The sequence below is a fragment of the Protopterus annectens genome, chromosome 11.part0 (genome assembly GCF_019279795.1).
Source record: "Protopterus annectens isolate FY-2018-M chromosome 11.part0, PAN1.0, whole genome shotgun sequence".
Lineage (NCBI taxonomy): Eukaryota > Metazoa > Chordata > Ceratodontiformes > Protopteridae > Protopterus > Protopterus annectens.
This window is the reverse complement of record NC_056745.1, coordinates 1,195,080,661-1,195,108,657: the sequence shown is the minus strand read 5'-3', so window position 1 is coordinate 1,195,108,657 and position 27,997 is coordinate 1,195,080,661. Positions and strand designations below refer to the sequence as shown.

The 27,997-nt window shown below is 38.0% G+C and overlaps 1 protein-coding gene across 2 annotated transcripts in view; it reads right to left on the bottom strand.

Annotated features, from left to right (window-relative positions):
• SLC26A4 (solute carrier family 26 member 4) overlaps positions 1 to 27,997 on the bottom strand; it is a 401,657-nt gene that overhangs the window by 94,597 nt on the left and 279,063 nt on the right. For both annotated transcript variants that reach the window (XM_044088553.1, XM_044088554.1), the window contains exons 13-17: positions 27,564 to 27,670; positions 11,591 to 11,660; positions 11,414 to 11,506; positions 11,232 to 11,327; positions 10,026 to 10,256 (exon numbers count right to left, since the gene is read on the bottom strand). In XM_044088553.1, coding sequence (XP_043944488.1) covers positions 10,026 to 10,256; positions 11,232 to 11,327; positions 11,414 to 11,506; positions 11,591 to 11,660; positions 27,564 to 27,670 — 597 coding nt within the window. The remainder of the gene's footprint in view (positions 1 to 10,025; positions 10,257 to 11,231; positions 11,328 to 11,413; positions 11,507 to 11,590; positions 11,661 to 27,563; positions 27,671 to 27,997) is intronic.

Sequence of the window (27,997 nt, the reverse complement as noted above, 5' to 3'; positions counted from 1 at the left end):
CAACAACAGCAACCACCTATGTGGTAGTTTGTGGGTACTTTCTTTTTTCCAAAGGGGATGACTATGCACTTTTTGGCATTTAGCTTGAGGCCATGATTTTGACACCAGGTATCCATCTCAGTGAGACACTTTTGGAGGATGTTTGTGTCAGCTGGAGAGACAATTATAGCCCCTAGTTTGCAGTCGTCTGTGAACATGGTCAGCCATAGTCCTCCTGTGCTTGCCTGTACCGCTGAGAAGTATATATCGAACAGGAGGGGTCCTAGGACTGAGCCCTGGGGAACACCACTTGTAACTGGTTTAGAGTTGGACCTAGCTCCCACAATTCTCACCATGTGGGTTGTGCCTGTGAGCCAGTTGGCAACCCATCTTGTGACGTAGGGTTTATGTTCAGGCTGGTGAGCTTGTTTATAATACCAGAATGGGGAATGGTGTCGAAGGCCTTTGTGAGGTCTAGGTATGCTGTGTGTACCACCTTTCCCTCGTCTATAGCCTTGGTAACTGTCTCAAAGAAGTCCACCAGGTTTAGGAGGCATGATCTGCCCTTAACTAAGCTGAACTGGTAGGGTCCAGTATTTGGAGGCTCCCAATGTCTCTGTTAATGAGTTCCATGATGATGCGCTCCATAGCCTTGCAGACCAAACTAGTCAGGCTTATAGGGTGATAGTTCCCAGGATCTGTTGTGGCTCCACCTTTGTGGAGCAGAATAACCGTTGCTGTGCACCACTCTATGGGTATGTAGCCTGTGGACTGGCTGAGTTTGAACAGTGTGTTTAGGTGAGGGGTTAGTTCATCTTTGAGCTTGTGTAGGACTCAGCCTGGGACACCGTCCAGTCCCATTGATGCTGTGTTTTTGGCTTTGGAAAGGGCTGTTTTAACCTGAGTGTCTGTGATTTCAGGGGCTCTACATTCTTCTGGTATGGTTATGGGCACTTTTGGGGGTGAGAGGGGGTGAAGAGTTGTATAAAAAGATGGACACCAAGGAGGGAGAAAAGGACCTGTACTGATTGGCTAGACAGAGTGACTGAGCTAGTAAAGATGTGCAGCAGGTAAGGGTGATAAAGGATAATGAGGGAAACGTACTCACAAGCGAGGAGAGTGTGTTCAGCAGATGGAAAGAGTACTTTGAGGGGTTGATGAATGAAGAGAATGAGAGGAAGAGAAGGTTGGATGATGTGCAGATAGTGAATCATGAAGTGCAGTGGATTAGCAAGGAGGAAGTAAGGATAGCTATGACGAGGATGAAGAACGGAAAGGCTGTTGGTCCAGATGACATACCTGTGGAAGCATGGAGGTGTTTAGGTGAAATGGCAGTGGAGTTTTTAACTAGATTGTTTAATGAAATCTTGGAAAGTGAGAGGATGCCTGAGGAATGGAGAAAAAGTGTTTTGGTACTGATTTTTAAGAATAAGGGTGATGTGCAGAGCTGTAGTAACTACAGAGGGATTAAACTGATCAGTCACAGCATGAAGTTATGGGAAAGAGTAGTTGAAGCTAGGTTAAGAAGGGAGGTGATGATTAGTGATCAGCAGTATGGTTTCATGCCAGGAAAGAGCACTACAGATGCAATGTTTGCTCTGAGAGTGTTGATGGAGAAGTACAGAGAAGGTCAGAAGGAGTTGCATTGTGTCTTTGTGGATTTAGAGAAAGCATATGACAGGGTGCCTAGAGAGGAATTGTGGTATTGTATGAGGAAGTCAGGAGTGTCAGAGAAGTATGTAAGAGTGGTACAGGATATGTACAAGGGTAGTGTGACGGCGGTGAGGTCTGCGGTGGGAGTGACGGATGCATTTAAGGTGGAGGTGGGATCACATCAAGGATCAGCTCTGAGCCCTTTCTTATTTGCAATGGTGATGGACAGTTTGACAGACGAGATCAGACAGGAGTCCCTGTGGACTATGATGTTTGCAGATGACATTGTGATCTGTAGTGAGAGTAGGGAACAGGCGGGGGAGACCCTGGAGAGGTGGAGATATGCTCTAGAGAGAAGAGGAATGAAGGTCAGCAGGACTAAGACAGAATATATGTGTGTGAATGAGAGGGAGGACAGGGGAATGGTGAGGATGCAGGGAGTAGAGGTGGCGAAGGTGAATGAGTTTAAGTACTTGGGATCAACAGTTCAGAGTAATGGTGAGTGTGGAAGAGAGGTGAAGAAGAGAGTACAAGCAGGATGGAGTGGGTGGAGAAGAGTGTAAGGAGTGATTTGTGACAGACGAGTACCAGTAAGAGTGAAAGGGTAGGTCTACAAGAGGGTAGTGAGACCAGCTATGTTATATGGGTTGGAGACAGTGGCTTTGACAATAAGGCAGGAGTCAGAGCTTGACGTGGCAGAGTTGAAGATGTTAAGATTTGCAATGGGTGTGACGAGGATGGACAGGATTAGGAATAAGTATATTAGAGGGTCAGCCCAGGTTGGAAGGTTTGGAGACAAAGCCAGAGAGGCAAGATTACATTGGTTTGGGCATGTGCTGAGGAGGGATGCAGAGTATATTGGGAAAAAGATGCTAAGGATGAAGCTGCCAGGTAACAGGAAAAGAGGAAGGCCTAAGATAAGGTTTATGGATGTGGTGAGAGAGAACACACAGGTGGTTGGTGTGACAGAGCAAGATGCAGAGGACAGGAAGAAATGGAAACAGTTGATCTGCTGTGGTGACTCCTAAAGGGAGCAGCCAAAAGAAGAAGAAGGGGGTGAAGTTTGTGCTGAACCTGTCTGCCAGGATGTTGGTGATATCGGTCGGTTAAGTGTATTTTGGGACATTCTGCACTACCTCCAAGCAGATCTGAGCATTACCACTTAGATTCTTGACATAGCTATAGAATGCCTTGTGGTTATCTTTGGAGTCCTTTGCAATTTTTCTTTCAAAGCTCACCTTGGATGATTTTATGAAGGATCGTAGTTTCTTGCTGATACTGATCAGGGATGTCTTCCCTTCATGGGATTTTACTCTTTTCTGTACTAGTTTCCTCCTTCTATTGCATAGCTTGTTTATGGCAGGAGTCCACCACACTGGTTTATTTTTCTTGGAGGAGTGAGTCTTGGTTTTGCTTGGGATAGCATGATCCATGCATTCTTGTAGGTGCCCGTAGAATGCATTAGTAAAAGATTTTGTAGCTTGGACAGCATTATCCTTTAGCATGGGGGCTTTGAAACTTTCCACTTCGGTCTTAAGTAATGTGAAGTTTGCTTTTGAAATGTTTTTCATGGTGGTTTCCTTGTCCGGGAGTGGGGGCAGAATGTGGATATCCAAAGTGATTTGTTTATGGTCAGATCTAACCAGCGAGGGGTTGACCTCCAGTGTGGAACACCGGTCGCCCATGTTGGTGATGACCAGGTCCAATATGTTGTCACCTCTGGTGGGAGTGTTGACCAGTTGATCCAGGGCTTTTGAGTTTATAAATTCTAGAAAATGTTGGGCAAGGGAGTTAGTACTTGAGTAGTTCTCCCAATTAATGTTTGAGTAATTGAAATCACCCAATATTAGGGTGCTTGGTAGGACCTTTATGTTTCCCAGTGTTTCCAGAAACATGGAATGGGGGTCCTGGGACATGGTGGGTGATCTGTAGCAAGCTACAATTTGAATTGCAGTTTTTCCCATTGTTAGTTGCACGTGGATGACCTCTGAAGCAACGTGCTGTGCCACTAACCTGGAGGTGTAGGTATCCTTGATGAATATGGATACACCCCTGCCTTTTGTATTTCAGTCCGGGTTCTGTGGCCAAAATGTATGGTATGAGTTGTAGCCTGGTAGTGCTGGGGTGCTCTCTGGAGCCTTAAACCAGGTTTCTGTTACTGCACATATATCGATTTTCTCCATACTGAGGAGTGCCTCTAGTGCGTGCATTTTGAGGTTTAGACTTCTGGCATTGAGTAGCATTACCCTCAGTTTTTTGTTACTTGTGCTATTTACAGTGGTGGGTTTGTCTTTTGAGCCTTGCCTAAAAAAGGCACTATGGGGTTGGCAAGAGCCTTGGCCAGTATTTTAAAGCCTAAGGGTGACGGGTGCAAGCCATCTCTAGCGAAGCAACATGGCTTGTCGAGCATGTCACCCAGGGTGACAGATACTGGATCCCCTTTGAATAACACCAGAAACTTAGCCAATTGTTGAAATTGATAATTTTTTTCTTTATACCGTGGTATCATTCTTGGTGATGGCAGGATGCTACTCAGGGTCAGGGTCATACCGGGCTGGGCTATGTGATCAGAGAGCTCTTCCATGTCTCTTTTCATGTAAAACAGGGAGGCATGGCTCAGGTCATTCACCCCAACATGGACAATGACAGACTCGTATTTGTACTTGTTCTGGAGTGACCTGAGTGCTTGTGTTATGTGGCAGATCCTGGCACCCAACAGGCAGCTAACAGTAACCTTCTCCTTATTCAGCCAAGTGAGTGGGACGTCAGTGTGCCTGACTATAGAGTCACCTATTACTAGTATGTTGGGTATGTTATTTTGCCTTAAGGGCTGTGATTGCATTTCACACTGGTTTTGTGAAGTATGTGCTTCATGGTTTGTATTTGGGGGGTGAAGGTTGCTTGTATGTCTGCTTTGGAGGTCTCTGTTGCTTTTGCAGATTTTTATTTAGAGCCTCCGAGTATGTTTTTGTGTATTTATGTGTGTTTTTTGCCGGTGCTGGTTTAATGGGTCTATGTAAGACTAGTGATGTGATGCAAGTATTTCCCTTCTCCTCTTGACTGTCTTATCCAGTCTTGGGTTGAGAGCGCTTAGCCTCCAGTTTGGCTGTATAATTGCATCTCTCGCATGTATTAGTGTTTGGTGGTTGGAGGAGAGGGTTGTCTGTGTACATGAGGCAGTTGTAACATTAATAAACGAAAAGAATGGAAAAAAGTGCCCAAATACAAACAAATAACCAAAAAATAAAGACACTGGAGGGTTCACCGGGTAGCAAACCAACTTTAATGAACACACAAAAAACAACAAAACGCCTTAAACTGGACCACAGCGTTTTTGGCAGCAACTTCATCAGATGAGCATACCAACAAAAATGAGTCCTTTATATATAGTCCTTAATAGGTCCATTAAGTAACCAATCCACAATTAAAGACATATTAACAAATTAAAATGTTTAAAAGGTGTCATAGGAAACAATGCACGCAGATCCTGTCGGAATAGAACTACCATTCAGTACAAGTGTAAAAATAATAAGTAATACTTTAGCTAGATATGGTGTGTAAATTCACATTAAATACATTTAAAAACATTAAAAACATTAAAAAACATTTAAAACTTTAATATAAAAATACTGATAAAAGCAAACAATAGTAAATCTGTAAAAGCCTGCTGTGTAGAGATCTTAATGAAACAGTGACATCTACTGGCCAAAAGTTTTAGAGCAATAATAACACTCCAAGGTGTCTCCCAGGGACCACCCCTGGGATCAATTGGTAGTACCTCAATCACAAAAAAATAATAAGGATAAAATAATAAAAATGGAGTACAGAGAGTTGTACTGGCAGTTGGTGTTAGAAGCAAACACCCTGGGTTAATTGACATGGTTTCTTTGAAACCAGTCTTAAAATTAAGAGCTGCTAAACTGATTTTTATTATTGCTCTAAAACTTTGGGCCAGTAGATGTCACTGTTTCATTAAGAGCTCTACACAGCAGGTTTTTACAGATTTGCTATTTTTTGCTTTTATCAGTATTTTTTATATGAAAGTTTTAAATGTTTTTAAATGTATTTAATGCGAATTTACATCTCATATCTAGCTAAAGTATTACTTATTATTTTTACACTTGTACTGAATGGTAGTTCTATTCAGACAGGATCTGCATGCATTGTTTCCTATGACACCTTTTAAGCATTTTAGTTTGTTAATATGTCTTTAATTGTGGATTGGTTACTTAATGGACCTATTAAGGACTATATATAAAGAACTCATTTTTGTTGGTCTGCTCATCTGATGAAATTGCTGACGAAAACGCTGTGGTCCAGTTTAAGGCATTTTGTTGTTTTTTGTGTCTTCATTAAAGTTGGTTTGCTACCTAGTGAACCCACCAGTGCCTTATTTTTTGGTTAGCAGTAGTAACATTGCCTCAAAATTCCCAGATTCACCAGTTGGACTAGAGAGTACACCTGAAACTGCCTTTTGGACATGCCTGGATAGGTACAGTGAACTGTTTTACTGAATGGCTGGTAATGTCGAATAGAGAGCCTTGTCCTTCTGTACAGTATAGGAGGGTCTAGTGCTAGGGTTTATAAGTGCTTGCTATGAGTTTTTTTGCAAGTGCCGGGCTGAGAAATGAATGGCTTGAGTGCTTAAGTTGAAAGTTTGTCTAGTTCCAAGGGAAAAACTGAAGAGGAGTCTTTGTAGAGCCGGGAATAGTTATACCCTAGCTAACCGGAGCTGCCCGGCGCGCAAAACTGGGCAAATGCAGTTTTTATAGCAGGGAAATGAAAGAGATAGAAATTAGCCCAAAATGGACATTAAACTACTAATTTCTGGGCTGAAACCACTCCTCCAGGGACAGATAGGCTGCTCAAAGCTCCCCTCTCTCACAGGTGAACAGAGAAACTTCCTTCAATCCAAGTAAGGTATGGGCAAACACAGAGATTTGTAACACAGCCTTGAATTCAGCACTAACCTGAAAACTGGACTATACTAGCTTAGAAAGGTGGGAAACAAGTATATTTTTTTCAAAAAATAAAGCAGATACAATAAAAAACACTTTAAATGCACAGAAAAGGATACTTATTGTTATATAACTCAGATCACAGTTGTAATCAATGCCACTAGTAATAAAGTAGGAAGAAACACAAATACAGTAAAAGCAGATATATAAAGTGCAATTTATATATATATATATATATATATATATATATATATATATATATATATATATATATAAAACAATAGAAAATGAACAAACTGATTTAAACAACTTACCCAATTAACCAGAAAAAAGCTCAAGACTGAGCCCTGTTCCAGCTGTCTTCAATTAGACAAGTTCTAACTGTACACTCCCGCTACTAGGGTGCAGGGGAACCTTCTCCAAAAAAAGATGGCCTGGATCAGTGCTCATGTTATACAAACAAAGCTAGATTCAGCAGGCCTGAATCTGGTCTATGCTACAGCAAGGGCAGAATCCAGCTTCTCCTCCCATAAGAGTGCAGACCACAAACCTTCTTAATGTAGAATAACTGGCCTGAAGCCCAAGTGCTTAAGCCAGAACTAATACACTTTTAGAATAGCAGACACTGAGCCTTCAATCAACAATTCCCAGCTTAGAAGGATGTAAGCTACTGTCCTGCCACAACAGTGCAGACCACAAACCTTCTTAATGTAAAACAACCTGTATGACGCCCAAGTGCTTAAACCAAAAGACTTAGAATAACAGTTACAATTTAATCAGGCTACTACCAAGCAGTAATAAATGCAGCAGGATAAATAAAATTGAGTACTTTTAAGAAAAGTAAAATAAAGTAGGAGGAAACACAAATACAGTAAAAGCAGATGAATAAAGTGCAAATTTTTTTTGTTAGTAAAGTGCAAGGAGAGAGGAAGGAAGAACCTAAGTGGGTTGACCTTTTCAAATCTTCACTCTGTATTAAGCAGAGTAAACACTAGACTCAGAATATGATCTCACTGTACTCAGTTAAGTGAGCAAATGAGATGGACAAAGGAGTGCTCTAAACAGGAGCGGCAGGCAATTCCAGAGCCACCAACACTAACACCAAGACAAGAACAAGGAGGGTGGCTGGGGAACTAACTGCAGAGAGACACACACAGCACACAACACGTAACAGAAAAAATGAAATACAGTACTTTTAAAACTGCAAGTTTGTACTTAACAGAAGACTAAAATACATTACTTTAAGTTTGCACTTAACTTCAGCTTCTAATGCAGGTGATTGTAGCCAACCAAGTCTCTCAGAAGTTGAGCATAAAATGAATTCTCAAACTTTGTGGCTAGCACTTAAAGTACAGAGGAAACTCTCTAGACTATTAAATATCAGATACCAAAGAAGTGAGAAGACCACCACCCCCTCTTATAGCAGAGACACACAGCACACTATTCAATGAAACACACAATTATGTAACAGAAAAAAATGAAATACAGTACTTTTAAAACTGCAAGTTTGTACTTAACAGAAGACTAAAATACACTACTGCAAGTCTGCACTTAACTTTAGCTTCTAACGCAGGTGATTGTAGCCAACCAAGTCTCTCAGAAGTTGAGCATAAAATGAATTCTCAAACTTTGTGGCTAGAACTTAAAGTACAGAGGAAGCCCTCTAGGCTATTAAATATCAGATAACAAAGAAGTGAGAAGACCACCACCCCCTCTTATAGCAGAGAGACAAACATCAGACTATTCAATGAAACACACTGTTGGAAAAACTGATAGAGCTCTTAAGAATAGGATATATGAACACTACTACCAGAAAAAAAGGCAGAACAGCAATAATGCTTTATACAAACATTTAGCTATTAGTCCAAAGTGTAATATTTTTAAATTTGCCATTTTAGAAACTTTAGATGTTATTCCCAGGGGTGGTAATGCTAAGGTATTATTAAAGGAAAAGTAATTAAAATGGCAGTTATTACTCTATGCCACTAACCCCCCAGGGATTAATGACAATATTTCTATTTACCCTGTGCTGGAACTTAGGAAAGAGTGGGGTTGAACTGATTTTCCTATTTGATGAAAATACTTACAGATTTTTATTAGTTATTATTGTGAGAATGAGAAGCTCATGGCAACATTATTGTATACGTTATTTATGTTATATATCTTTAACTGTATCCATACAGTATTTTGTTTTTTAAGTAATACACAATGTTGTAGTATGTTACCCTTTTAATTAATGAATCATGGAGTGTCAATCACTGTTATGTAGACACGCCTTTTTGAATTGTATTTCCTATATATATATATATATATATATATATATATATATATATATATATATATATATATATATGTTTTTAACACAATGTGACATTTGATTATGATGAAGTCCACGGGATTAGTGGACAAAAGCACTAAATACAATAAATAACTTTAATTTTGTATCTTGGATGGATCTTTATTGTCCTTTGTGGAGCCTGTAGCCTGGTTTGGGGGTTCACATATCATTTGAGCTACCAGTGCCCAACATTTAACATGTTCTCTAATTGTGGACGCTTTCCTTTTTTTTTTTTTTTGGTTCGCCTGTACCTATGAAGGTAAAATCAAAGAGATATACTCCTTTGTTGCATTTGCCCTCACAAACACAGTCATCAGTCTTTCGTGGCATTCAGTCCAGAAATCTGTAATATTAAGCCTGCAAAAGATTATCCTTCCAGATCACTAATGGTTTAAAGATATCTGGATAAGCATGGACATCACAGATGAGTAACTCTGAGTTATCAGTGCTTCCAATCTCTGGAATCATTTAATTATTTATTTCTGTGGTGTCCATGGCACCATTTGTCAGCTTTACACCAGTGTCCTCCCTCTCTACTGCCCTAACCAGGCATCCAGCTTGCCATACAAAACTGGTGACGCCAGAAACCTGCTAATATTAGAGTGCTAACCCAACTTGCTATGCAAGAGGAGAATATATCAGAAAGGCCTGGTGTTGTGCCTTTCTTTACAGATAGAGGAAGTTTCTTGTTCTGGAGATGGGTAAGTTGGCATGCTACTTCCCTGAGACTCACTCTTCCAGTACTTAAGCCAAGATTAGTTGCTGGCAATGCAGTTAAGGCTTTATCCATTCATACCAGCTCTCAATTTGTACAATTCTAACAACATACAGCATTTCCAAAAAAATGCTTTTCCTCTTAGCATCATTACACTATTCATTCTTTTTTCATAGCATTGTGCATAGCAAGACTTGCACCAACAGGAAACTTTATGACTGTACATGAATGGAGATTTGTACATAAAATATATAAATAAATATAGATATAAATATAGATATAGAGATAATGCAGTGCTGGTTATTTCCATTTTAACACTACCTCAAACTAATACATTTTCTTTTAGAAATAAGTTACATCAAACACATTAAAAAACACTTACCACTTGCAGTGACCTGACTGCAACAACATCCATAAATGACACCGCTGAAAAATCAAAAATGAGACTGTGGATGGTGACCTGAGGTACAGCCACTTTGACAGGGATGTTAGAATTCCAGTCAACTTGGACCTCCACTTCTTTGGTTGGGACCCTGTTCTCTTCAGACTCCTCAATATCTTCCTCGGTTTCATATCCTTCATTATCAATGCCCACTTCAGCAAGGACCCCATTCTAAATGCACAAGTAAACATAGTTAGAAAAAAAATATTTTTTCTTGCCTATCACCTAACTTTTATGGAAAATTATCAATGTTCAAATCACAGTTAGATATAAAAGGTTTAAATGAGAAATGTGATGGATTACAGTAAAAAAATGTATTACAACATTTTAAAACCTAAAATGAATAAAGAAGGCAGGAATAGTAAAGTATTTAATATCTGACCAAGTAAGAATATTAGAAATCAACTAAAGGAAGGAGGAAAAACATAGCATTATTTTTCTTTAGTACAACTTCTGCCCTTCAACCTAGTGCATACTCATTGGTGCACAAAGAGTTATTTGCAATGCATGATGGTATACTGGTGCATTGGTCAGCACTGCCACCTCAGGGGGAATAGAAGCATGTGTTCATGTCATACTTCCTATGGTAGAATTCCCACTGTAGAGAAGGGATCACATGGAGATGGTTGTGTTCAAGAAGGAATGTACAGTTGACCATGTCACTTGCAAAAGCCTGAAATAAATTGCAAATCATTGTTTAGACACCAATGAGCATGCACAAGAAGTAGGGTTTGATGCAAAAAAAAGAGAGAAAAGAAAAAAACAATCTGTAGATAATGGCTTCCACTCCAGTCTACTTAACTCAGGAAATGGACATGCCATGGGGCTCTTGCCCCCTGTGAACAAACAAGTCCATTGAATAAAAAGGATTAATGAGCATCATGGTCAGCAAAGGACTCAGATCCAAAATAAATAAATAAATAAATAAATAAATAAATAAGGGAGAGCTGGATGCTGAAGGTGGGTGGCAGGATACCTCCCCTGCCCTTGAAAAAAATCCTATTTTTATGCTGCATGACTGAGTTTGTTGTCACTTGTATATTGACATTTCATATGAGTCTATTCTTGAAGCCATATCACATTTTCAATATTATGACTCATGACTATCTTAATAAGACATGTTTAAGAAAAGCTAAACCTGTATACCTTGGTTGTTCTTAGTTGTCCTTTTTTAATCAATTTTTTTATCTTCCTTAGTGCCTTTGTCCTTTTGTTATATACTCTGACTGCATCAAAACCCACCTGAAAAGAAGTAAACTTTGCTTAGATAAGGTATCCTTTAATAAAGCTTTGGAAAGTTAAAAAGTAAAACATGAAAAGAAACTTACAGCTTTTTTCAGTTTATCTTTAAAGAAGTCAATATTACCAAAGAACATTGGACATGAAAACCTGAAAATTTTAATTCCTTCTGGTTCCAAAACCTGAAAGAGAAATAAAATAGTTGGAAACAGCCATGTTTAATTTTGTTAAATAATTCAACACTTTTTGAAAAAAACGGTTCTTACAGTTTTGTACCGTTTGATGTTTTTGTACACATCAGTTGAAGGAGCACTGCCAAGAGTTGCAGTTGTAGGGCTAGAATAAAATGAAAACATTCTTCAATATGTAATCAAATAAAACTTGCAGTGCTACTTAGTTTGCACTAATATAATTACAAATTCGGGTTATACCCTTGAGTACAACCTCTAAATTCTAGCATCCCCTAGCTAATTGGCCTACAGCCCTGAAATACTGACCTCCCTAGAATATTTTTCAGTTGAGTGCAATACATAGCTCTTCTCAGCAAGTCTAACTGACAGACTCATCAGATTTTTATCTTCTTTGCCAAGTTAAATAACTAGAGTTTATCTGTAGATTGTACCAAGAAATTGGCTACTCAGTCTTGTTAGCTTAAAAGGGCATCAGTTCTGAACAGGAGAAAGGAGGGTATCATACTGCTGTATGGTAACTGTGAACGTCACCATGCATACACCCATAACTGTAGCAAGGACATCTAGTGCTCAGGATGGCACACGCATTTTGGACCCACCTTCCCTATCCTTAGCCCCTTACCAGTCCCATCCTAGCTCCATGCCAGTTCCAGCCACCTGTTCAATCCTCTTAGCTTGTTGAAACCGAAGAGCTCCTGGTTATGAAAGATTAAGATACTACGATACTATACATTTGAATAAACTGCAAGCACCATCAGATACAAGTGGTTTCATTGCAAGCAGTGCTCTATAGGTCATACATATGTTTTGGGAAGGGGGTGTGGCAAGTTGCTGCTGGTAGTACATCTGTGATAGGCAGGCTGCATTAAGGCATCAGCCAGTGTACCCCCTTTGCATCACAAAGGCAGTGTGCAGGTACAGAGCTCAACTAACCCACTTCTGGACATCCCTTATTTCTATAATAATTTCCATCAGGGGGCACTGCAAGGAGCTGAATACTTGATGGTAATGTTACTGCAGTTCCACTGAAAAGAGTTGTATAGGCATCCAATGAATTGTAAGCGAGCCTTGTGTAGCACATTATGTGCCTAAATTAATACATTAGTCTTTGTTCTATTATGATGTTTTTGCACATACTGTACTGCATCTCCCCCAGAAATAAGATAAGATAATAAATGCAACATGTAATAAACAACACCCACTTTATAACATTCTGCCCCCCCCCCAAGTTATGAACTACATAAGTAACTGCCATCTTCCTTAATCATTCACTGCTATAAAATTAATTGCATCCTGAAATCGTTTTCAAACTGGGAACGGAAACTACATTGGGGGGGGGGGTTAGGAGGGCAGTAGTACCATTTGCTTGCTGAGAAAAGTAAAAGCCTGCACAACTGGTGTGTAATATACAGGTGCTGTTATAGCATGTAAGAGAGCTACTGTCCCTCCCTTAAACCTTTGCTATTTGTAAAATTAATTAAATTGTGAAATTATTTACAGACTGCAAAATAAAATAGTGATGTGTTGCGGGGGGTGGCAGCCACGTTACAGGTTAAAACAGATGTAGATGACCAGTTGTGGAACTGTACTGAAAAATATTTCCATGCATACCCTACATTAATTAGACACTATTTTTTGAGCTAAGATATGCAGTGTCAATCACATTACATTTCAGTTGGAATGAATGTTCTTTAAAATGTTACATTGCAAAAGCAATGCAGACATTATGCTATTTAGCTCAGGAATGTGTGCATTTGTCGATCAAGGTTGAATTGGAAATAACTGGGTGCATCTTTGGTGGGGTTTCCTACTGCAAATCCAATGTGGTGCTACAGTGTGTAAGGATGAGAAGATTTTTGTTCTTTAATGTAGTAAGAGAGTGGAAAGCAGGCACAAGCAGAAAGGCTGAAAGAAAAAGCTAATTGGTACCCGGAACAGGTGGCCCAACCACCCTGCTCTTCCTATGGCTGTGTATACACAAGCAGTATAAGTATAGTGTAACATGGAGAAGGCTGAAAAATAATTACTATCCAGCATCCCTTTATTCACTTCCTTGACTTTATACATCAAACTGTAAAGTGTGGGGGTTCCTGCTTTCTAATATAGGGCCAATTTATTTATTTATGTATTTGTTTGTTTGTTGATACTTAATTACCAGGAAAGTCTGAATGGGTAGGAGCCCATTTTCAGTGCAGGCCCAGGGAGAAAAACTCCAAAGTATTACAAAACATTTTAAGAACAATAATTTTACAATCTTTAAAAGTAATACAAAAAAAAATACAGTTTAGAAATTTTAACCAGTTTATAGAGAAATTAAAGGTAAATTAGTATAAATACAAACAGGAATTGCAATATGAAGTGAAAGAAAAGCAGGCTTATGGTATATTTAGAAAGAAAGCCAGGGGAGAGAAATTGATAAAAGTAAGGAAGTGAGTGAAGAAGGGATAGTAAGGAGGTATAAGGTATGAATAGGTATTAGTTCACATTCAAGGATATAGTTTATCCTGGTGTTGAGCAAAAACAGAGCCAGTTTTTAGCTAGGAAGTCTTTCAGAGTGGTTTTGAAGGATGGGAGCGAGGTTATTGACCTGATGGATACAGGTATGTAATCCTAGGCCTTAACAACATGATACAAGTACAGACAATGTCCAGTAGATTTGATAGGTTCGTGAACAGACAGGAATTTTTGGTCACTGAATCATAATGACCAACCGGGAAAATAGTTGTGGAGACTGTAATTTATTGTTGGACAAGCAGATGGATTCTAGATAATTTTATGGGTGGTAAGAAGCTGTATATATTTTAGTTGATAGGGTAATTCTAACTGATGGTGTTATATTGAAATATTCTGGGGAACAGTGCCTACACTCATGTTACCAGAATGATTCATGAATATGCCCTACTTGTAGGCTTTTAGTGTGCATTTTGCATGGCACTAGGTTGTCATGATGCCTACTATTAATGTGCTTTCAGTAAAATGAGTTGGGGGGGGGGGTTTAGAGGAAGCTAACTATCAAGATGAATTCTTAAGCTAGCCGAATGCAAGAGAAAATATGTAGAGTAGCTGATTCCTTTACAGTGGCATCTTCTCTGTTGTATTATATGTTCAGCTTTGAAACTAGCTGAGTGTGGCTAAGTTGTTTTATATGAAGAAGTACGTGTTGCTGTAGTAAACTGTGGTGCACCAACTATAAAGGCCTTGCATCCTATTGTAAGCTTGGAGGGTGGTGTATGGAGCAGTGCTACAGTGGACATTTTTTACTGGGGGAGTGGTAGAAGTTTATGATCGAAATTATCTGCTGGCATTACTAATGACAGAAAAGTCTGTGGGACATCCCTGTTTGAAAGAAGTTTAGTCATACAATTATAGCTATTTGATTATAACTCTTTGTGTTTGACACTGGTGTGCCTTTTGTGGCAATCCTATAGCAAATATGGCAATATGAAAGCAAATTATTTGTACTATTGGAAGTTCGGACTTGTTTCAAAACCTATCAATGATTAAAAGATGGATAATAAGGGTCACTCTAACATCCACAATTGAGTTGTTCATCAAGGCTACGATTAATCAAATGTTGAAGCTCAAGTTTATGATGAACCATTTTTGCTTCCTGCAAAACATGTTTGAAGAATGTGGGTGCTTGTTTTAAGTGGCATGTTAAATACATTGTGAATACCGTTTCCAATCTGAACATATCAAAAGGCTGTAGTTTTGAATAATTTCCTCTGCCTAATGATAGATTTTCAAGCATGATTATTTTTGTTTTGCTGCTGTTCAAAGAAACCCCTTTCAGACAAAAACAAATACCAGCATTAGAGACGGGGCAATGAGAATACGGACTGCCTGTCCATCAGTTTTAAGGTGAAGAACAGTATGATGCATTGTCTGCATATTGCATTAGGTCAGCCTTGTCAGATTTTTCTAGCACAGTGTTTCCGAAACTGGGGTCTGTGGACCCCTGGGGGTCTGTACGATAAACTCAAGGGGTCCGCGAGCTCACTTGCACCCACCTGGCTTTCGGGCATCATCCATGACCCTACGCTGTGGAGAAAGAAAAGTTGCGCCGCTCATCCAGAATTTATTTAAAAAAAGAAAAACAAGAAAGAAACGTCCCTGCTTGCAGCTGAGCAATGGCTAAGTAGCTGCTTGCCCTGAGTTCTTAGAGAAGAAGAAGAAGGAACAACTTCCGTGTTTGCAGCTGATGCTGAACAGCTGCTTACTTGCCCTGTGTTTTCTGCCAGCAGTTAGAACTTGGAGGGAAATTTAAACAACTGCTCTGTTCCCTCCAAGTAAGACAGGTCCCTTATTTATGTTGGTCGCTGTATGGGTATGCGTTATGACAGGGTTTGTCCATATTTCTTGCATTGAAGAGGTTGAGAGGTATTTTGTGTGTGTGTGTGTGTGTGTGTGTGTGTGTGTGTGTGTGTGTGTGTGTGTGTGTGTGTGTGTGTGTGTGTGTGTGTGTGTGTGTGTGTAAGAGGGAGGCAGGTAGGTGTGTGTGTGTGTCTGTGTGTGTGTGTGTGTGTGTGTGTGTGTGTGTGTGTGTGTGTGTGTGTGTGTGCGTGTGTGTGTGTGTCTTTAAGAGGGAAAGAGGTGTGTGTAAGAGGTAGGCAGCATACCCTTTAGCAGCATACGCTTCAGCTTTCCAGGTTTTTGCAGTATGTCCATATTTTTGCCTCATATTTTCAGTCTGTTTCTAATAAAATTGTGTTTTTCTGGAAAACCCCTGGCAAATCATTGATGACTGAAGTCAGAAAATAATGGCAGACATTTGAGCATCAGACTTCATAGCCTTCAGAAAATTTGTACTAATGTAAAACTTGTTGCTCTATTAACTTTCTAAGTTTAAAAGACCAAAAATTAAAATGTGTCCTTAGTTTTGGCTTTCTGTCCCCCCATTATGGCAGGTGCATTTTTCAAGAAATTTAGTTTCAAGTGCATTTTCAAGGAATTGTGAGCTTCAAGGGAAGAGACGTTTACTGCTGCTCATGCTAAGTCTGTTTACAATGTGCAACTGTTTTGTTTAGCTAGTTAGCAAATAGTATCACTATTGTGGTGCAATTTTTTAAAGCTGTGTTAGTAGCACAACAGGTAGCATGCTTGCATTTTAATGCAGAAGGCTGTGGGTTCTACTCCCGCAGCATATAAATGGGTTGTTGATACTGTTTTGCATTTTTGGGGGGTGGGTACTGAAGTCCTGAATACATCCTCTTTTGGATGAGATGCCTAGTAACTATGAACCTGTTTTCAGTTTGCCATCCATGCAATACTACCAGCTTACCATTTTTATAAGTAGGCAATTTATTCTTAATGGGCAGCAGGCATTGAATTTGTAGATGAAACACTGAAATAAAGTTGTTTGCTAGCAGCAACCTTTTCATTAGTTACAGATCTCTTTAAGGAGGAATTATTCAGATGACTTACTTCTGCAGAGATTGTGGATATTGACTAATATTGGTGGATTGTAATGACAGAAGTCTGAGTGGCCCTTTATGGTTGAAATGTTCTCAATTGGGCAGTTTTGTCATTATTGGTTCATATGTTTTTTCACTGCTTACTAGAAAAATGTGCAGAACTATACATTTAAAACACGTACTACCAAGTGGTGCTGTATTATACAAGGGATATAATTTAATTATTGTGTATTAAAATTTAATTATACAATCAGGAAGGTGAATCAAAGAACTTTTGCATGCTCCTAAAACTGTTCGCAAGGGACCTATGCTTTGAAAACAGCCCGAAGGTAAACTTAATCCGCCACTGGCCAGATGTATTTTCTTTGAATGTGGTTTTCAATGCTGTTTCAGTGAATGTGAGTTTCAAAGGCAGAGAAGTTGTAATGTTAAGTCTGTTTTCATTGAGACTATATTGCTTTGTTTAGATTTATCAATAGTAGATCCAAACTGGAGTCACCACATGGAAAAGTCAGGTAAAAACGTTCTTTATTTTTCCATAAAACCACACAAGCGCTTTCACGTAGATGTACTACGCTTCATCAGGTGTAAATAATAAATACAAATGAACTGTTTTTATACATAGCTTTTCAGCGGGAAAATCAAGAATTCAAGTTTCAATTAACAACTAATTAATGCAGTTAGTATTGTAGTTAAAACGGCGATAACCCAGGTTTAAAAAGGTCATAAATGTTATATCTCAAAATTCATTAGCAGCAAAATTTTCAATAATCTTCAAGTGTATTGTATTGAATAGATAGCACACGACTAAGGCATAATAAAAAAAAACTCGTTTTGTGCTACTTTTTGAATGACATCAGCTGATATCCTGATTAGTTGGATGTAATAACTCTGGGCTAAACAAATAAGGAGATCTGTTATATCCTGAACATGTGCCTGGTAAATCGCAAGCTAGTATTGAATGTTTTTAATTTATTTAAATAAAATTGGCTTAGTGTTATAATGTTTTTTATTATGCCTTAGTCGTGTGCTATCTATTCAATACAATACACTTGAAGATTATTGAAAATTTTGCTGCTAATGAATTTTGAGATATAACATTTATGACCTTTTTAAACCTGGGTTATCGCCGTTTTAACTACAATACTAACTGCATTAATTAGTTGTTAATTGAAACTTGAATTCTTGATTTTCCCGCTGAAAAGCTATGTATAAAAACAGTTCATTTGTATTTATTATTTACACCTGATGAAGCGTAGTACATCTACGTGAAAGCGCTTGTGTGGTTTTATGGAAAAATAAAGAACGTTTTTACCTGACTTTTCCGTGTGGTGACTCCAGTTTGGATCTACTATTGATATTTTGGCTCCTTTTTCCGAACGGAGTCTTTGTTTTGTTGCAGCAGTTCTTCATATATATTTGTTTAGATTTAGCAAATGTCTGTTAAGTTTTGCAAATGTCCATCAGTGTTTGTGCTATAAAATTTGAAATACAAGTTTGAAATTAACTCCAAACATCTGTAATCATTGTAGAAGTAGAAAATAGTATGCACACTGAGAATTTTGAACAGTGTTTATGGCAAATGGGGAGAATTAGCCAAAGTAATGGGACATTGAAATGGCTGTGGGGTGGTGGTGGGGTGATTGGGGGGTTGATCCAAATGTAACTTATGTGTACCACCGCCGATAGGGGTCCGTCAAAATTTTTTCTTTTATAAAAGGGGTCCTCCAGCTTGCAAAGTTTCGGAACCACTGTTCTAGCATATCACTCATGAAAAGCAAGAAAAGTGGAGGTTAAGCAACTGGTCCTTTGTGAGGTTTCTAGATTAATGCTTTTAAAGTGGATGAGGGCTTTATCACAACTAACTGTGGACATGCATTCAGTGAGGCTTGCCATCCATGCAGTGTGACCAGTCACTAGACATAGATGCTTTGCTTTATGGCAGGGTTACTTCTGGTTGAATGAGAGGAGACAGACTCCAGTGCCTTAGCGGTATCTAAAATGACTCCTTTGAAATTTTCAGAGTTTAGCCTGAATGCAACTGAGTCTGTAAGCTTTATCAAATTTTCATCTATTGTGCATCCTTTAATGAAAGCAACACCAGGAATATAATAGTTTCATATCTGATTTAGGTGAACAACTGTGACTGTACAGATTTTAAGTAATTTAGCTAGTGAATGCTTACTGATATAGGTATAAAGTTGATGAGGATACCATTGGGCCTTCTACTTTGAAGCAGAATGTCATAAACCTCTCTTCATAATGAATACAACCCCAAACATTCCCAGAGATAGTTGTCTCTAAATGCCCTATGTATCTGAATAAGATATCCTCTTATATATCTATAAAAGACATTGTACAAGTTCAAATATTTTAGTCTTTCATAATAACTTAAATTTTTACATCCCTGGATGCCCTTCATATATTTCCACTGTACTCTTTCCAGTTTACTCATGCTTGTTTTCTTATAAAGTTTCCATATTGTTATTCCATACTCAAGTATCATAACAACTCCACCTGATTTTTTGCACTCCAACTTTTTTTTTTTTTAAATTAAAAAATAAGTCTCCTGGCCAGAGGCCCCCCCTTGCAGCTAGCAGGGACCCCCTCCCAGCCAGTGGGCCCTAGTCTTTCATGAACCTGCAGGAAATTTCTGCCAGACTGGCGGATGAAATACACTGATATAAATTACATCACAGCACAGATTTTCTTTCATAGCGGCTATTATATTGGTACAGAACGTCATGTTACAGGTGGTAATAGATCTATTTTCAACATATGTATGCTGATATAGAGTTTCAAGTCCCACCCTATCTAATTCTGACAATAACTTATCCAATATTACCTTCTCCATTATTTTTCTACAACACAAACATACACTTAAGGGTCTTTATGACTCTAGGTTTGTCCTACCCCCTTTCCCTTAAAGACAAGTTTAATAAGTGCATATCTCCAATCTTGAGGAATCTCCCCATATTTATATGACCTGGTAAATAATAGATATAATGGGACTGTAAGTTATTGCTGAACTGTTCTCAGGTCATTGTTACTAATTCCATCTCTTCCCTGTGCTTTGTTTGGAACCAGTTTGCATAGTTCTTTTCCAATATAATCTAATTTAATTCCAGTTTCTGAAGTTACCTGGATGTCACTAGGACAACTTCTCACCCCCTTTGTGGATCCAAACTGTTTTGTATAAGATTTTGTAAATATATCTATAATCTGTTGTGTCTGAGAATAAATTTTAGAATCTATGCATAGTTTATCAGTTTGCATGTCTTTACTCCTTCCACATCTTACGTATCTATAAAAATGTTTCCTACTATGCTCAATTTCTTTATATAAATTTTCTTCATATTTTTCTTGATCTTGTCTGACACTATTCTTAATTTGTTTGTCCAGCTTGTCTATTTCAGTTTTTAAAGTTGTAGTTCGACCTCTCTCGTCTTAATCGGGTATCTTGTTCTTATGGAAATATATTCCCCTGATATTGTATCCTGATGTTAAACATTTTTTTTTATTTTTTTGCACTCAAACAATTTGTCTTTCAAAACTTTCCACTTCCATCTGCAGTTTTTCCACTGAACACATCACTCCAGTTAGTTTAACATACTGACAGTTTTGCTACTTATGTGCATTTTTTTTAGATTTCAGTTTGTCAGAATTATCTAGCAACAAATTAACATTTGTAACCCCATTGTCACTGCACATCAGCATTGGTAAAACTTGACTTGACGTAATAGTAATTTCTTTAGGAACACAAAGAAAGTCTAGTATGTTCCGTCCCCTGGTAGGTTTTTTTTTTACAATCTGAAGCAACTGTCGATCCTGAACATACACTGTGAATTATTTCCTTACTAATGTTGTTGAATCAATATTATTCTAATCTATTTCTGGTAAATTTAAGTCCCCAGCCATTATTATTCTTCCCTATTGTGTTTCATGCAAGAAATGTATGAATTCCTCTAGGTCATAAGTGCTTGACTTTGGTGGTCTATACACTCCAACAATTGTTATATGTTTCAAGGTTGTTTTTATTGTCACAGTTACACAATCTGTAGTATTGGTGTTATCACAGAACATGTAATAATCACAGATCTCATAACTATCTTTAATCCCTGTCATAACATCTCCACCTGATCTTTTGTTAGAATGTCTGTTACAGTAAACACATTTATACCCTGACAGAACTGGTTTCCAATCAGTGGTCTTTAACCATGTTTCACAAACAATAACAACATCAATCTTGTGGAAATATAGCACATTTTCCAGTACAAAAAACTTTATTATTAATGCTCCTAGCATTAACAACCATCAGAGCTGCATCAAATGTTCCTATCTGTGAACTGCTAAATTTTCGATTCGGCAAAAATCCTGCCTAATGTTTGTCAAATATTGCAAAATATTTACTGCAAAAATTCTCTTCCCTGATTTTGACAAGTGCATGCCATCCTGAATGAGCACATGTGTGCCCAAAACTAGGCTTGGATGCTCTACACATTTCCATTTGTTAAAATGGGACATTTTTTCAATGTAGGTATTTACACAAAAAATATTTTAATTCACTATGACCTTAATATCCTTTCTATATTTGATTTGTGAAAAATACGTCCTAACACCAGTACAAGCTATACTATCTAAGAGGGCTGTAAGTTCCCTACTAACAGTCAGAGAATCCTTACAGATGAGATCACTTGTACTGACATGAATGAAAGCAGATCTGTACTTCCTTACATTAAGGCTTTCCAAGGCTTATCTCACATCTTCTATTTTTTGCTCCTGGCAAGCATAACACTATTTGATGTCCATTATCTTCTCAGCAAATGTAAGTATTAGTTCCTCTAATAATTGAATCTCCAATTAAAAGAATATCTTTTCTGACCAGATCTGAAGAATCTTTGACTTCTGCTATAGTAATATTTGCTCTATCAGTTGTTACAGAGGAATGCTTTTCATCACCATTAGTCTTATTAATTAAATGGTTTTCATTGCATATTAAATTTGCAAGCATACAATTTTCAGCCAGTTGGCTTTGTACATCCACAGCTTGAGCCACGTAGTCACCATCTGTCTTTCTCTTCTTTTTTCTTACAGTAATGTTCTTCAATCCTTACACATTCAGTTTTGATTTCTTCCTTTTCACTTGCCCCTTGCATCTAATTTCTGCCTTTTCTTTTGGAAAAAATGATGCCTTTTTCTGTAGACTGAAGGTTTCATTCCCTGTAATCTGTGTGTTACATAACAAAGCAGTGTCCTTTTTAGTACATATTCTTTTTTCTTTACAGACATTTATCAGTTTCTTTTTCTTCCTTGTAATTTGTTGTGAACTTCTTCCTTTATTTCTTTCTTTGTTTCCTTCTAAACACTTTGAATCCTCACATTGCTGAATAATTGCATCCAGAATTCAAAAGTTGTCTTGATGTCTTGTTTCATAGGAGTTGAATGACCTTTACAGCCAATAGAACAAATCATTTCCGAAATGTGTTCTAGTTGCTCTTTGCCCAACATTATTTATCTCACCAGTCCAGTCATTAATATATATAACAGCAATTCTCCAAGCCGTGCCACTTGCACAATTACAATCATCACCAGTAAGACTAGATTTACTTCTAATAATGGTAAGCAAATCATCTAAGTTTTGACACGAGGAACAAAGATCACCAGTGTTATCAGGTGTTACCTTTAAATATGCATAGCATTTAGTACTAGATATTTGTGCATTAGCAAATCATTAATTGCATACTCATTTAAGGAATCCATATTCAGCTTCAAATGAATAAAATATTGTAAAGGAAAAGAATAATCAAAATCAGTAACCACAGAATTCAGAGAACTTAAATCAACTTCTATGACAAAAATCACTGAACCAATATACAACTAAATACTAACGGAAGAACAGTTAAGTTGTTGTTCAGACTGCAAAAGTTCTGAAAGTCAGACAAAAGTTCACTATCGCTCCCAGTTGCACTTCTTTATAATAGTAAAGATCAATAAATCACAAACCAAGATAGGATTATTTAGATATGCTCTGGATTGTCCTCTCTGCAGTCTGTATGAATTTATAGCTGACTAGGTCCCTTGGGATGGCTATAGCTTGCATCTCTAAAACCTAGCCCTTTCTAGCCCTTTCTTCCTACAAACAATGAAAAATAGTTGTAAAAAAATATATATAAATTCACCAGTCCCTCCACAGTAAATCACAAACCAAGATAGGATTGTTTAGATAAGCTTTGGATTCACAGATTTACAAATCTATTGTAGAGATTTGTTATCAGGTTCTAGGGTACAGAGTTTTGTAAGAGATTGGAGTAGGAAACAGTTTCAAAAGCTTTCGAAAGGTCAAAAAACAGCTGATACTAAATTACCTTCATTTCTTTTTGTGTTAACAGTGTTGGTAAAGCTGGGGGGGGGTACAGGTGGTGTGACAGGGCAGGAAACCATGTTGTGATAGAGAGAGGAGAATATTTTGGGTAATATAATGTAGGAGTTGCCTCTGTATGCATTCCTTGAGAATTTTAGATTAAGGGGAGAGGACTGTAATGGACCTATAAGGGGAGAACATAGCATTTTAGACACAAGATAGGCTAAGAACAGGTTATTAGAATTAATATTGGGTAGGAACTGAAGAAATGTGCACAGACTGGGATAAATATGCCATTGGAAAAGCAAAATCCAAATGTAAAACAAAACGACCAACAGAATAACAAACTAGCTGAAGATAAAAACTTGTTTTATTACCAAACAAATGAAATAGGTAAGCGCTTTCACTTTTGTTTCATCAGACCATATATACAGTGAGAAGAGCAACCTTTACTTACAGGCAATCCAATTAAGTTGCTTAGTAACTGGAGTGCCTATAACTAAAGGTTGCTCTTCTGTCTGTGTATATGGTCTGATGAAGCAAAAGTGAAAGCGCTTACCTATTCGATTTGTTTGGTAATAAAACAAGTTTTTTTTTATTTTCAGCTAGTGTGTTATTCCATTGGTCATTTTGTTTTACATTTTGATATTGGGTAGGCTATAGCCTCAGCTGCTGTATTAAGGTATTTACCTGGCAGGTCACCAGGTGCTGTGGAGATAGGCTTTAAACTGACTGGAGAAAGAGATTAAAGGGAAAGTTGGTAGTTTGAGTTGAAATCTAGATACTATTTTGGAAAGAGCTTTTAAGTAAGGGTATTGTCTGAATAAAGTTAGAGATAAAGACATCAGTAATGTTAGTTCAGTTGTCCAGATTTAAGTGTAGAGAGAGTCTATGTAGTTAGGCCAGGATTAAGCAGCTGATTTATGGTAGACCAAAATATTTTGGGACATGGTAGTTTTTGTTTTCCTTGATTGTAAAGTAGTTTTTTTTGTCTAGTTTAATTTGATATTTGGTTTGATTCCTAAGCTATGTGAATTTTTGTAGGTTTGACTGAGTTTTATTAGTGTTCCAAGTTTTCCAGGCTCTGTCTCTTTGTCCCATGAGGTGTTTGCTTTACAGGACAGCCATGGAGCTGGGGTGGCTTTAGCATGTCTTTTTTTCTAATTGGAACTAGTTCAGTCATGATATTCAGAAATGCAATACTAAAGTGTGATACAGCATCGTCTAGGGGTAGGTATTTTAAGGTATTGCAATTACACAGGAGATGAAAGTATCTTTGCAGTAATTTGAGTGGTTACATACTATGTAAAAGTGTTGTCACTTTTAGATATTAACTTTACTTTCTTTTGATAAAAATAAGGAGGTGGTCACTTAGTGAGTCAAAGAGGGCACCTGAAGGGGAGAAACTGTCTGGCATGGAGGTAAGTATCTACTCAATTAGGGTTCTCTTTCCCTTTCTCCTATTGAAGTGAGTGGCATGGTGATCAATTGGGTGAGTTCATATAGGTTTATGACATGGATTAGGGTGTCTGAAGAGGTGGACGGACAGTCAATAGTGCAGTAACCTAAAAGTAGTCCTTCTTGAGGGATCTTCTTTGGTATGGACATTACTTCCAAGAAGAATACATGCTGCTGTGATATATACAGAATTGCACTGATTAAGGTTTAGCGTAGCCCTGAGCAGTCAGCATTACTGAATGGTTTTCAGGTGACTTAGAGTGCTGTAGATATTTTGTATAGTATTGTAGCACCACCACCAGTCCTTTTGTGTTTTCTGTCTATCCTGACTATATTGTAATCAGGAGGTAGGATTTTCTTATCTCTGGTTTTATTTTTAAGTTATGTTTCTTTAGCAACTACAATATATGGTGAATGCAGAGTTAATGAGGCATGTAATTCTGGTAGCTTGTTGCAGATGTTTCTGATGTTAATATGTACTACATGCAGGGATGAGGATCAAGTGGGGTGTAGTGCTGGAGAGACAGAGTGAGAATGATGATGCAGTGGGATAGAGTTAGGGTGTACATTACCACTATGTCATATCTTCAGGGAAATGTGATGATGATGATGATGATGGACTCAACACTTTATGTTGACTGTTTTTCAGATTTATCTTGTAGATTATGTGGTGCATATTGTGTTTAAGATTGTCTGCATTATTGGTAGGAAATAAGGTTGGAGTTATTATGGTTGAGTTCTGGGTTGAGTTTATTACAATATATTCTCAGTTAACCATAACTCAAGCAACCAGAAAAAAATTTGAAGAAATACAGTACAATTTTCATGTATTGCACTTTCTCCACCCCACACACCCCCCACCCCCCCACAGAAATATACCTTACAGTTTTAGAGTTTTAAAAAGGAAGCTAGGAATAAATTCCCTTTCTCCCCAACCTAAGAACAAGTCAAACCAAACAAATAGTATAGGGTATAGTATTAGTCAGGCCTATTTGTAATAGTAACTCTCAAGCAACCAGAAACTATAGTTATTCCACATCTACTAATCCCCATGAGTGTCAATTAACTGAGAGTTTACTGTAGTGATAATTGGGGGTTCAGGAACAACAATGAAAAGGGCTTCAATTAACATGTAGGTAAAATGAAGTTATATGGATGAGAAGTAAGTGTAGGGGAAGAGTGATTAATGAAGCATATAACATGATGGAGAGGATGATATTATACAGCTTAGATAAAGATATTTATTAAGGTATTCATAGTTTTAGGGTAGTAGAGTAGCTATGAGAAAAGGAAATAGGGTCTTAAAGGGATTGGGATTGGGAGATACACTATTTATATCAGACTATAACAGAATCTAATTAGACAATGACTACTTTGAATGAGATTCGATGAAATAATGTAGATATTAAGGACATTGTTAAAATTTCTAGAATTGTGATACAAAATGACCATCGCATGTATTGGTGCCTTGCTTAAGAATTTAATCACAGGAGAAGCTACCATATGATTCAGTGTCATATATTACAGACCACTTTAGCAATTATGGGGAAGAACAGCTGGATATTTGTTTGGAGATCAGCTGTGCAGTTTGGCAAAAAAAAAAAATAGACCAAAATGTTGAAGCAGAGAATAACAGCTTGAAAGTTCTCTGAATTACTTGTGCCTTAAGATTATTTAGGGGGAATTTTGGATATTATTAGTAATATCTTATATTCAAGTAATTGAATCCCTTAAAAGATTTTTATCTTGGTGCATGGAGAGTCTGTGGTGATTCAGCCTACTAACAAAAGTTCCTTTCATGGACATAATTATTTTTAATCATTCATTTTGGCCCTGCCTCTTATGACCATCAAGCCCCTTCTTATTGCCCCATTTTTTCCTTCCAAACCCCCAGCATCCCAGTACTCCAGGAGTGGTAGATAACAGCCATCATTCAGCAGGGATTAGGAGACTTTTCGTATGCTTCTAACACCTCCCCCCCCCCCCAACTGCAAAGCAGGGCACTGTGCTTGTTATGCTGGGCCCAGTGTGTGTGTATGCTTTCATACTTAATATCCCCTCCTAAATTGTATGTGCACCTCTTCATGAGCTCATGCTGAGACCCAGGGCACAGGAGATGCAGTACCTGGTCTTCCCCCAAGTAAAGCTCTTGTATTAGGAGTCCATCAATGCCCTCCCACTGAGGTGGGTAAGCTGGCATTGACCCCACACTCCAATTTACTCTCAGTCAGCTTCACCAGATCTTGGGCCACTAATTGGACATAAGTCATCTGGGGTGTAGTCAGTGCCCCATTGTTCTTTGCTACTATGCCTGCACTTATTTTGTTCCCACTGAGCTTAATACACCATAAAGAAGATCCTGGAGCAGGCCCAAGCTTGTGGTATACTCACAGTGGTTATTGCACTCTCAGTGATTATTTCTCAGTGTTCTGGGCTGAAGTACAACACAAAAGGACGGCAATGTAAGTCCAGACTATTTCCCAAAGTCATAATTCAGCCATATGATATAATGCGCATGCACCAGTACTGCAGAACTGTGTAAGTATTTTGCATCTGTTATACTCTTGACAAGATAAACATTCTGAATGAGTTAAAGCCCAATGTATTCCCTTCTGCATATTGTAGTAACAAAAACTAAAAGTATACAAAGCATAAATAAAAACTGAAAATGCCACTCCTCACATAGCATTCTGTGTATTACAATCACAACAACTCAAATAATTTGTGACAGCAGATTTGGACATTTACTAAACAACCAACCAATTAATTATCTTCAGTATTCTTTTATACTTCATATATAAATATATTAACTTACAACTGTGCTCTGACAACAACAGTGATCAGTGCAAATCCAATCCCAGCCAGCAGTCCCAGATCAAGACCAAGAAGGATGGATGCAATACATGTTACAACCCAGATCACCTAAGAAAAGATGAAAACATAAATGTTATTATTAAATAGGTAATAATGGATGCACTTACTTAATATGAATCAAATTCCCTACCAAGGCATTGAAACAAGAAAGGAACAGATGGTACGACTAGCAATTTATTTATGCATTTACTTTTCAATAGGCAGATTTTCTTAGAAAGATGGGTGACCTGACTCAAAACAGACTTCCCATCAACAGTCTGTAGGGTCATAGGTAAGTATTAGGTAATTAGACAGCAGGTCATCACAAGCTTAGCCAAAATGCACTGTTTAAAAGTTCCCTCCTGCTTAAAGAAGGGTGGGAGAATCTGAGCTGCC